The sequence below is a fragment of the Ranitomeya imitator genome, chromosome 5 (genome assembly GCF_032444005.1).
Source record: "Ranitomeya imitator isolate aRanImi1 chromosome 5, aRanImi1.pri, whole genome shotgun sequence".
NCBI lineage: Eukaryota > Metazoa > Chordata > Amphibia > Anura > Dendrobatidae > Ranitomeya > Ranitomeya imitator.
Window position 1 is genome coordinate 685,823,414 of NC_091286.1, and position 12,299 is coordinate 685,835,712.

At 42.7% G+C, this 12,299-nt stretch overlaps 1 protein-coding gene across 1 annotated transcript in view; it reads left to right on the plus strand.

Annotated features, from left to right (window-relative positions):
- The window catches only part of ELP3 (elongator acetyltransferase complex subunit 3), a 167,097-nt gene that overhangs the window by 142,696 nt on the left and 12,102 nt on the right, over positions 1 to 12,299 (plus strand). Inside the window, exons 13-14 of the mRNA XM_069728398.1 lie at positions 7,706 to 7,933; positions 9,064 to 9,145. Coding sequence (XP_069584499.1) covers positions 7,706 to 7,933; positions 9,064 to 9,145 — 310 coding nt within the window. The remainder of the gene's footprint in view (positions 1 to 7,705; positions 7,934 to 9,063; positions 9,146 to 12,299) is intronic.

Here is a 12,299-nt window from a genome sequence, read left to right on the forward strand (position 1 = left end):
TGCACCCTGTTCCCCCAATGGCTGCCAATCGGGGTCAAGAACTGGGTCATCTATTACCTCTTCTTGTAGCTCGTGTGCAACTTCGTCTGTGTCACCGTGTCGGTCGGTGGTATAGCGTTCGTGATGGGGCAACATAGTCTCATCAGGGTCTGATTCTTGATCATTACCCTGCGAGGGCAATGTTGTGGTCTGAGTCAAAGGACCAGCATAGTAGTCTGGCTGTGGCTGTGCATCAGTGCACTCCATGTCAGATTCAACTTGTAATGGGCATGGACTGTTAACTGCTTCACTTTCTAAGCCAGGGACGGTATGTGTAAAGAGCTCCATGGAGTAACCCATTGTGTCGCCTGCTGCATTCTTCTCTGTTGTTGTTTTTGCTGAAGAGGACAAGGAAGCGACTTGTCCCTGACTGTGAACATCCACTAACGATGCGCTGCTTTGACATTTACCAGTTTCACGAGAGGAGGCAAAAGAGCTAGAGGCTGAGTCAGCAAGATAAGCTAAAACTTGCTCTTGCTGCTCCGGCTTTAAAAGCGGTTTTCCTACTCCCAGAAAAGGGAGCGTTCGAGGCCTTGTGTAGCCAGACGACGAACCTGGCTCCACAGCTCCAGACTTAGGTGCAATATTTTTTTTCCCACGACCAGCTGATGCTCCACCACTACCACTACCCTCATTACCAGCTGACAATGAACGCCCCCGGCCACGACCTCTTCCACCAGACTTCCTCATTGTTTTAAAAACGTAAACAAACTAACGGTATTTGTTGCTGTCATACAAATTACACGGTGAGCTATAACTTCAGTATGATTTAGCTACCCCTTTACAGGTGAGTGAGACCACAACGAAAATCAGGCACAATGTTACACACTCTGTTGTTGGTGGCAACAAATGAGAGAGATGCCACACACGCAGGACTGTCACTGAAGCACAAATGTAAATATTAATCTCCCACTGATTTGATTTTTTTTTTTTTTTCAGGGAGACTTTAGGAAAAAAAATAATAGAATAAAATGATTTTTTCAGGAAGAATTTAGAAACCAAATAAAATAAAATGATTTTTTCAGGGAGAATTTAGAAAACAAATAAAACAAAAAAAGGCTTTCTATGGCCCACTGAGTGAGAGATGACGCACACAGGAGTCAGGAGTGGCACACAAGCCCAGAGGCCAATATTTATCTCCCACTTTTTTTTTTTTGTTCCAGGGAAAATTTATAAACCCAATAAAAAAAATAATAAATAGGCTTTCTATGGCCCACTATCTGAGAGAGAGAGAGAGATGGCACGCTTAGGACTGGCACACAAGCCCAAAGGCCAATATTAATCTCCCTTTTTTTTTTTCAGGGAGAATTTATAAAACCAAAAAAAAATAAATAAATAGGCTTTCTATGGCCCACTATTTGTGAGAGAGATGGCACGCTCAGGACTGGCACACAAGCCCAGAGGCCAATATTAATCTCCCACTTTTTTTTTTTTTTTCCAGGGAAAATTTATAAACCCAATAAAAAAAATAATAAATAGGTTTTCTATGGCCCACTATCTGAGAGAGAGAGATGGCACGCTTAGGACTGGCACACAAGCCCAAAGGCCAATATTAATCTCCCACTGATTGATTTATTGATTTTTTCAGGTAGAATTTAGAACCCAAATAAAGCAAAAAAAAAAAAAAAAAAAAGGGCTTTCTATGGCCCACTGAGTGAGTGATGATGCACACAGGAGTCAGGAGTGGCACACAAGCCCTGAGGCCAATATTTTTCTCCCACTGATTGACGTAGTGATTTTTTCAGGTAGATTTTATAACCCAAATCAAGCAAAACAATAAATAGGCTTTCTATGGCCCACTGAGTGAGAGATGGCACACACAGGGATGGCACTCTAGCAGAAATGACAATCTTAATCTCCCACAAAAAAAGAAAAAAAAAAACAGGGAGTGTCCTTCAATTACTATCTCCCTGCAGTAATCTCAGCCAGGTATGGCAGGCAGCAATAAGGAGTGGACTGATGCACAAATTAAATAAAAAGTGTGGACAAACAAACAAGATAGCTGTGCAGAAAGGAAGGAACAAGAGGATTTGTGCTTTGAAAAAAGCAGTTGGTTTGCACAGCGGCGTACACACAGCAATGCAGCTATCAGGGAGCCTTCTAGGGCAGCCCAATGAGCTACAGCGCTGAGGAAAAAAAAAAATGTAGCTTCCACTGTCCCTGCACACCGAAGGTGGTGTTGGGCAGTGGAAATCGCTACAGCACAAGCGGTTTGGTGGTTAATGGACCCTGCCTAACGCTATCCCTGCTTCTGACGAAGCGGCAGCAACCTCTCCCTAAGCTCAGATCAGCAGCAGTAAGATGGCGGTCGGCGGGAACGCCCCTTTATAGCCCCTGTGACGCCGCAGACAGCAAGCCAATCACTGCAATGCCCTTCTCTAAGATGGTGGGGACCAGGACCTATGTCATCACGATGCCCACACTCTGCGTTTACCTTCATTGGCTGAGAAATGGCGCTTTTCGCGTCATTGAAACGCGACTTTGGCGCGAAAGTCGCGTACCGCATGGCCGACCCCGCACAGGGGTCGGATCGGGTTTCATGAAACCCGACTTTGCCAAAAGTCGGCGACTTTTGAAAATGAACGACCCGTTTCGCTCAACCCTAGTGACCAATAACAGGAGTATGTACACAATTTCCAAATATGTATGGTTGTTGGTTTAAGCTGACATCGAGGCACATATCAAGAGCCCTTGCACAGACACTATCAAAGTCCAGGTGAGATCCATTATAGTGTAACGGGGGTATAAAAAGTATTAAGTACCATACTCATGGCTACATATCTAATCTCAACCCCTTAAAGTTTACAATGTTCAAGGAATAACGCCAATAGTGGGACCAATGTGCATAGCTATCTTAAGTAAACATCCATATACATGATTGCCTCACATAAACCTCAAGGCCAGCCCAAGTAAATAAATAAGGGTTGATACATAACCTGTATATGCGGCACCTTCCCCGACGCGCGTTTCGCGTTCCGCTTCTTCTAAGTGGGTCTGTATAATGTGTACCATTTGCTCCTTCTATTTATAGCCCACCTTATGCATTGGTGACAGCGGTGTAACAATGGCGCTCGCGTCTATGTTCCGGGACGCCGCGCCTGCGCAGATCGGCGTCCAGCGTCACTAGTCCACACCCCCATCCGACGCGTCAGAATGGAGGGGCGGAAACAGATGACGCGCATAGACGCGTTACCACGGAGACGCCGGCATCCGGACACACACGGAGCGCTCTCACCACTGAAGGAGTATGTGCAGAGAGCGAACAGATGCTTCAGGGACATAAGTCTAAAACGACGCTATATACCAGGGTCACACCAGGGCTACACTAAATTCATTGCCCATCGGTATTAGACCAAAAGAGAAAAAATGCTACCTACACTCAGCGCAGGAAGAGAAGATACATAGATATAAATCTATCCTAAAAAGGAAAATACTAACTAAGGACATACACACATTACAACATTATGCTGCATCTATATATATACAATATAATAAAGTGCTTGACAGTGCATAAGATTTACAATATAATAAAGTGCTTACAGTACATATAAGAAAACTGGCTCTATTGCCACTCATTAGAAAGCCCAGAATAAGCTGGGAATATATAGTAACTATATTTAATATTTCAAAAAGTGCAATTATATAAACCTGCAAAAATATGCAAGAATGTGCAAAAATATACACATATACCTACAAAAAATATATATCAGAAATGTGACAAAAAATGTAAATACATCTTAGAAACCATATACATTGACACACACATAGTTAAAAATATATAGTAATGAAATATCTACTATATAAACAACAAACAACAGATAAGTATTCCCCAGTTCTTTAATTTATACGATCCTCTCTTCAGTTTTTTCATATATTAGCGGATAAATAATATTAGAGCATCATAGACTGGTCCTTCCAAACACCTTCAGACGTATTCACTCCCGATCGTCAAAAAGGGGGCAGGATGGTTCAAAATACAAATAGATGGCATATAGAAACTAAAAAGCAAAAAAAATATATTAAAACCATAATACTAAAAACATGAGCTAAAAAAACAACACCAACAGACTACAGGAAAGGGGCAAAACTAAGGACTTCATTTAAACCATGCGGCTGGATGGAATTAATTTTCATAATCCACCTCACCTCTAATTGGGCCAGAGTTTTTCTCCAATTGCCACCTCTTGCCCCTATAAACACTTTATCAATGCCACAAATTTTCAGGAGCTTCGCATTACAGTCATGGACAAGTTTAAAATGTCTCGGCACTGGTTTTAACTCCGAAATATCATTTACCTCACGTGCATTAACTATGTCCCTATAGTGTTCTCTGGCTCGAGTTTTGAGCTGCCTGGACGTCAGGCCCACATAAATTTTCTGGCACGGGCAGGTGGCATAATATATTACGCCAATAGTGTCACACGTAATATGTTGGGTAATGGTATACGTCTTCTGGCCATCGCTGGATTCAAATGTTAGCGCTTTTTGCATATTGGGGCAGGCGATGCAGTTGTTGCAAGGGTAAAATCCCCATTTAGGTCCTTTTGATCCAAAAGCCCTATGAATCTTACCTGGGGTTCTTCTTGGGCTTTTGTAAAAAGCCCAAGAAGAACCCCAGGTAAGATTCATATCCACTATAGTGGAAAGTGGGCTGATATGAGACAAGCCCTTGGGAAGTATTGGGCCATATTGAAAACTGATTCTACCATCTCTAAACATGTGAGTGATAATCCATCTATCACCTATAGAAGGTCTCGAAACCTCAAAGATATGTTGGTGCATAGTTACCATGCTGGGGAAGATATGACTAGGGCTTTTGGATCAAAAGGACCTAAATGGGGATTTTACCCTTGCAACAACTGCATCGCCTGCCCCAATATGCAAAAAGCGCTAACATTTGAATCCAGCGATGGCCAGAAGACGTATACCATTACCCAACATATTACGTGTGACACTATTGGCGTAATATATTATGCCACCTGCCCGTGCCAGAAAATTTATGTGGGCCTGACGTCCAGGCAGCTCAAAACTCGAGCCAGAGAACACTATAGGGACATAGTTAATGCACGTGAGGTAAATGATATTTCGGAGTTAAAACCAGTGCCGAGACATTTTAAACTTGTCCATGACTGTAATGTGAAGCTCCTGAAAATTTGTGGCATTGATAAAGTGTTTATAGGGGCAAGAGGTGGCAATTGGAGAAAAACTCTGGCCCAATTAGAGGTGAGGTGGATTATGAAAATTAATTCCATCCAGCCGCATGGTTTAAATGAAGTCCTTAGTTTTGCCCCTTTCCTGTAGTCTGTTGGTGTTGTTTTTTTAGCTCATGTTTTTAGTATTATGGTTTTAATATATTTTTTTTGCTTCTTAGTTTCTATATGCCATCTATTTGTATTTTGAACCATCCTGCCCCCTTTTTGACGATCGGGAGTGAATACGTCTGAAGGTGTTTGGAAGGACCAGTCTATGATGCTCTAATATTATTTATCCGCTAATATATGAAAAAACTGAAGAGAGGATCGTATAAGTTAAAGAACTGGGGAATACTTATCTGTTGTTTATATAGTAGATATTTCATTACTATATATTTTTAACTATGTGTGTGTCAATGTATATGGTTTCTAAGATGTATTTACATTTTTTGTCACATTTCTGATATATATTTTTTGTAGGTATATGTGTATATTTTTGCACATTCTTGCATATTTTTGCAGGTTTATATAATTGCACTTTTTGAAATATTAAATATAGTTACTATATATTCCCAGCTTATTCTGGGCTTTCTAATGAGTGGCAATAGAGCCAGTTTTCTTATATGTACTGTAAGCACTTTATTATATTGTAAATCTTATGCACTGTCAAGCACTTTATTATATTGTATATATATAGATGCAGCATAATGTTGTAATGTGTGTATGTCCTTAGTTAGTATTTTCCTTTTTAGGATAGATTTATATCTATGTATCTTCTCTTCCTGCGCTGAGTGTAGGTAGCATTTTTTCTCTTTTGGTCTAATACCGATGGGCAATGAATTTAGTGTAGCCCTGGTGTGACCCTGGTATATAGCGTCGTTTTAGACTTATGTCCCTGAAGCATCTGTTCGCTCTCTGCACATACTCCTTCAGTGGTGAGAGCGCTCCGTGTGTGTCCGGATGCCGGCGTCTCCGTGGTAACGCGTCTATGCGCGTCATCTGTTTCCGCCCCTCCATTCTGACGCGTCGGATGGGGGTGTGGACTAGTGACGCTGGACGCCGATCTGCGCAGGCGCGGCGTCCCGGAACATAGACGCGAGCGCCATTGTTACACCGCTGTCACCAATGCATAAGGTGGGCTATAAATAGAAGGAGCAAATGGTACACATTATACAGACCCACTTAGAAGAAGCGGAACGCGAAACGCGCGTCGGGGAAGGTGCCGCATATACAGGTTATGTATCAACCCTTATTTATTTACTTGGGCTGGCCTTGAGGTTTATGTGAGGCAATCATGTATATGGATGTTTACTTAAGATAGCTATGCACATTGGTCCCACTATTGGCGTTATTCCTTGAACATTGTAAACTTTAAGGGGTTGAGATTAGATATGTAGCCATGAGTATGGTACTTAATACTTTTTATACCCCCGTTACACTATAATGGATCTCACCTGGACTTTGATAGTGTCTGTGCAAGGGCTCTTGATATGTGCCTCGATGTCAGCTTAAACCAACAACCATACATATTTGGAAATTGTGTACATACTCCTGTTATTGGTCACCTCTATATGGCGGTACTATTTTGTATGCATATGTATCTCTAGTGTGATATGTTTTTAATTCTATGTATTGAATAAAGAGATTTCTATTTAAAATATTTGAATTTTGGCATCAGCTTCCGTTTTTTTTATAGGTGTATTTGAATTTGGGAAGTGCCATATGTGTAGCCAATTCTTATATAGGTTATTTATTATATTTTATGCTTTGGTAAAAAATAATTCCATTTTTCGCCAAATTAACCCTTTGTTTAGCATTTTGTAAAACCTTACATAAACACCATTTGTCGGATCAACCAGGGGAAGGGTAACACACGTAGAGCTGAGCAGTCGGGCGCCGTCTTTCCTCGCAAATCGTTATTCTTACAGACTCCATCTATGTGGACATATCCCCTCCGCACAACCCCCGCGTGAAATTTACAATCCGAGCCCACCAGCCCCACAAGCAATAACATTACCAGGGATCTCGTTTACACAGGGCGCTCAGGGAGCGGAGGACGCGCGGCTACGGCAGCTAATATCACAGGGAAACGCGGCGGCGGCTGGCGAAATCAGCTGTCACAAAGCGCGGCAGAGTAACCCGTCTCCTGTCGCCTCCGCCTCGTTTCACATGTTTTGTTGACATTCCACAAATTTAAATTACATTATTATTATTATTCCGTTTTCTGTCCTATGGCGCTAAGTATTGGGAATCGCTGCCGCACTCCGTTTTCTGAATGTTGATTTCCTGGGAGAATTTTTTTTATATATTTTGTCTACTCTGAATCAGCAAACGTAACCCACCAGTCACCCTCGCCTTGTAATCCTGATTAACTTCATCTTGTTAATAAATATTGTCTCTAATAAAAAATTAAATTTATTATTATTATTGTTATTATTATTGTTGTTATTGTTATTATTTGTTTTTTGTTTTAGGTGGAACTAATCCGCAGAGATTACATGGCCAATGGGGGCTGGGAGACCTTCTTGTCATACGAGGATCCGGAACAAGATATTCTCATTGGATTGCTGCGTCTGCGGAAGTGTTCCCCAGAATCTTTCAGGCCTGAGCTAAAGGGTGGAGTTTCCATAGTGAGAGAACTTCATGTTTATGGGAGCGTGGTGCCTGTCAGCAGTCGTGACCCATCCAAATTTCAGCATCAGGTGATTATTAGATTCCTCCTGTCTGGTATCCTGTAATGACAGAGTAGCCTGGTTTTTTTTTATACTGCCCCCTATGTCCAAGAATATAACTACTATAATACTGCTCCTATGTACAAGAATATAACTACTATAATACTGCCTCCTATGTACAAGAATATAACTACTATAATACTGCCTCCTATGTACAAGAATATAACTACTATAATACTGCCCCTATGTACAAGAATATAACTACTATAATACTGCTCCTATGTACAAGAATATAACTACTATAATACTGCTCCTATGTACAAGAATATAACTACTATAATACTGCTCCTATGTACAAGAATATAACTACTATAATACTGCCCCTATGTACAAGAATATAACTACTATAATACTGCCCCTATGTACAAGAATATAACTACTATAATACTGCTCCTATGTACAAGAATATAACTACTGTAATACTGCTCCTATGTACAAGAATACAACTACTATAATACTGCTCCTATGTACAAGAATACAACTACTATAATACTGCTCCTATGTACAAGAATATAACTACTATAATACTGCTCCTATGTACAAGAATATAACTACTATAATACTGCTCCTATGTACAAGAATATAACTACTATAATACTGCTCCTATGTCCAAGAATATAACTACTATAATACTGCCCGTATGTACAAGAATATAACTACTATAATACTGCCTCTATGTACAAGAATATAACTACTATAATACTGTCCCTATGTATAAGAATATAACTACTATAATACTGCTCCTATGTACAAGAATATAACTACTATAATACTGCCCCTATGTACAAGAATATAACTACTATAATACTGTCCCTATGTATAAGAATATAACTACTATAATACTGCCCCTATGTACAAGAATATAACTACTATAATACTGCTCCTATGTGCAAGAATATAACTACTATAATACTGCCCCTATGTACAAGAATATAACTACTTTAATACTGCCCCTATGTACACGAATATAACTACTATAATACTGCTCCTATGTGCAAGAATATAGCTGATACAATACTGCCTCTCTTTACAGTGTTATAACTACTGTAATGTTTCTTTTTATGATTAATTATGGTTATTTCCTATTGCTATTTGTTCAGGGTTTTGGGATGTTACTGATGGAAGAGGCAGAACGTATAGCGAGAGACGAGCACGGATCCTTTAAAATAGCCGTCATTTCAGGTGAATGTTTAGCGACTTGTAGTATAAATTATAGTGAATTTTTCATTGTTGAAGTACCAGGATCTAAGATGTCTTCAGTAAATTTAGTTTTCATGAGTTTTTTTAGGTGAAGAAATTGTTTTAAATGAGCTATACCTGATCAGTGCAACTATGAAACTAGAGGATATCCTTTCACCAAGGCAGATTATAATAAGACTTTCCAGCAGAATAGAGATCAGGCACAAAGTTATATGAGTGAGGGTGCAAAATACTGATGGCCATCCTCACCTAGGTGCTACTTTCGAGTGTTAGCATTTCACATGGTACTTTTGGGAAGTAGTAGTTATAAGTCGTGCCCCTCGGTGTCCGACAGTGACCTATTGTGTATGGGGCCTTAGATTTGAGGGGTCTTTAAAAAAAATAATAAATCCGCAAAAACAGAGCAGAAAGTATGTGCAGGAAGGAGAAGAGGTGGATTTTATGGAATTCTTGTCTGGTCCATGATGTGAATAGTTGGACTGGAGCGGAGAAGTCATCACTGGTGGGAGCATATGGGTTAGGGGCTTTGCATGTAGCGTTATTAATTGTGAGGCCCCCGAACTGAGCAAGTTAATATTTTTATTGCCTGGTGTCCGTTAATCATTCACCTATTAAGTAAAGTGTTTATTAATTTCCATTCTCCGGAGCTGTGCTCTGACCTGTGTTTAGGGGTTAATGCTTTCTCCGGGGCTCAGTCCACTCTTTCTGACGTTCTAGATATACTGCGATAATTAAATCTTTGTGTCTGAATTAAAGCACAGGAACAAATTCAATCATGTCATAATTTTCTGCTGTAAATGTGCAAACTGCTCATCCTCCACCTCCCACGCTGTCTGAAACTGCTTTTAAAGTCTTGTTATGTGAAGCCCACGCATCCAATGCTGCAGACGTGTCCACTGGATTATCACCTATTGTAGCTGTAAAAGTCGTTCTCTATGGGCAAGAAGTATGCTGCACCCATCAGGATGTACTGCCCAGACCCTGTGTGTCCTCTAGGTAACCAGTGTCTTGGGCACAGGTGGAGTGTTAGAGAGTCAGTTCTGCCGTCTACTGCTTGATTTCCTCTCCTCTGCTTTTCTTTGTCTGACCCTCGTTTCCTCTGTCGTCTGATCCTTATTTCCTCTGTCCGATCAGCCTCTCCCCTGCCATCTGATCCGCCTCTCCCCTGTCGTCCGCTCCGCCTCTCCCCTGTCGTCTGCTCCGCCTCTCCCCTGTCGTCTGCTCCGCCTCTCCCCTGTCGTCTGCTCCGCCTCTCCCCTGCCGTCTGATCCGCCTCTCCCCTGTCGTCTGCTCCGCCTCTCCCCTGTCGTCTGCTCCGCCTCTCCCCTGTCGTCTGCTCCGCCTCTCCCCTGTCGTCTGCTCCGCCTCTCCCCTGTCGTCTGCTCCGCCTCTCCCCTGTCGTCAGCTCCGCCTCTCCCCTGTCGTCCGCTCCGCCTCTCCCCTGTCGTCGGCTCCGCCTCTCCCCTGTCGTCTGCTCCGCCTCTCCCCTGTCGTCCGCTCCGCCTCTCCCCTGTCGTCCGCTCCGCCTCTCCCCTGTCGTCTGCTCCGCCTCTCCCCTGTCGTCCGCTCCGCCTCTCCCCTGTCGTCTGCTCCGCCTCTCCCCTGTCGTCTGCTCCGTTTCTCCCCTGTCGTCTGCTCCGTTTCTCCCGTCGTCTGCTCCGCCTCTCCCCTGTCGTCTGCTCCGCCTCTCCCCTGCCGTCTGCTCCGCCTCTCCCCTGCCGTCTGCTCCGCCTCTCCCCTGCCGTCCGCTCCGCCTCTCCCCTGTCGTCTGCTCTGCCTCTCCCCTGCCGTCTGCTCCGCCTCTCCCCTGCCGTCCGATCCGCCTCTCCCCTGCCGTCCGATCCGCCTCTCCCCTGTCGTCTGCTCCGCCTCTCCCCTGCCGTCCGATCCGCCTCTCCCCTGTCGTCTGCTCCGCCTCTCCCCTGCCGTCCGATCCGCCTCTCCCCTGCCGTCCGATCCGCCTCTCCGGTAATTGCTGATTATTCCTGCACATCGGATGGAGGAGTTTTAGCCCATTTCTCCCTATAAAACCCCTTCTCCTCTGTTATATTGGTGGTTTTCCTCCATCAGCTCCTTCCACACCACTTCCATAGGATTCCGGTCAGGACTGGGACTCGGCCGTTCCAGAACTTTACCTTTGCCCTTCTGTAACTTTTCTTCTGTAGAACGACTTGTGTCTTAACGTCATTGTCTTGCTCCATGACCCATGTTCTCCTGAGATTCAGCTCATGGACAGTCGTCTGGACATTTTCCATTAGAATTTGCTGGTAAAGTTCTGAAATCATTGTTCCATCAGTGATGGCGGCCATCCTGGTCCAGGTGCAGAAAACATCCCGAGCCCTCATACTACCACCACCGTGATCACAGATGTAGGGGGTTTTAGTATTTTTCTTTCTCCAAATATAATGCTTCTCTTTTAAACGAAAAAGCTCCATTTTGGTTTCATTCGTCCACAATACATTATTTCAGTCGCCTTCTGGCTTGTCACAGTGATTTCATGGACACGAACATTACCTAATGTGAGAGGGGCCTTTGGTTGTATAGAGGTTTTCTTGGGTTCCTTTGTGATCTCGCAGACTATTATACTCCCAGCTCTTGGGAATGATCTTTGTGAGTCGTCCACACCTGGGGAAGGTAATAGTGGTCTTGAATTTCCTACATTTGTGCACAATTTGTCTGAATGTGGATTAATGGAGTCCAAAACTCTAAGTTTAGAGATAGTTTAGAACCCTTTCCAGTCTGATGATAATCAATAACTCTTCTTCTGAAGTCTTCAAACATCTCCTTTGTTCTTCCCATGACACTTCCACAAACGTGTGATAGAGCCTTGTTCTTTAAATAAAACAGGTCGCCCACTCACACTTGTTGTCATCCCATTGATTGAAAACACCAGACTCTTAATTTCACCTTCAAATCATCTAGTAATCCTAAAGGGTCACATACTTTTGCCTCTCATAAAGATGTGATAGTTTATAATTTTTCTCCTTTTTGACTGTTTTGTTTGATATTTCTTAATCTACTTTTAGAACTAGTGTGCAAATCTGAAGTAGTTTTAGGTCCAATATTGAAGATCCAGAAGGGTTCACAAACTTTCAAAGATCCAGACAGGGGGGACATTTGACCTAACAATTTGCCC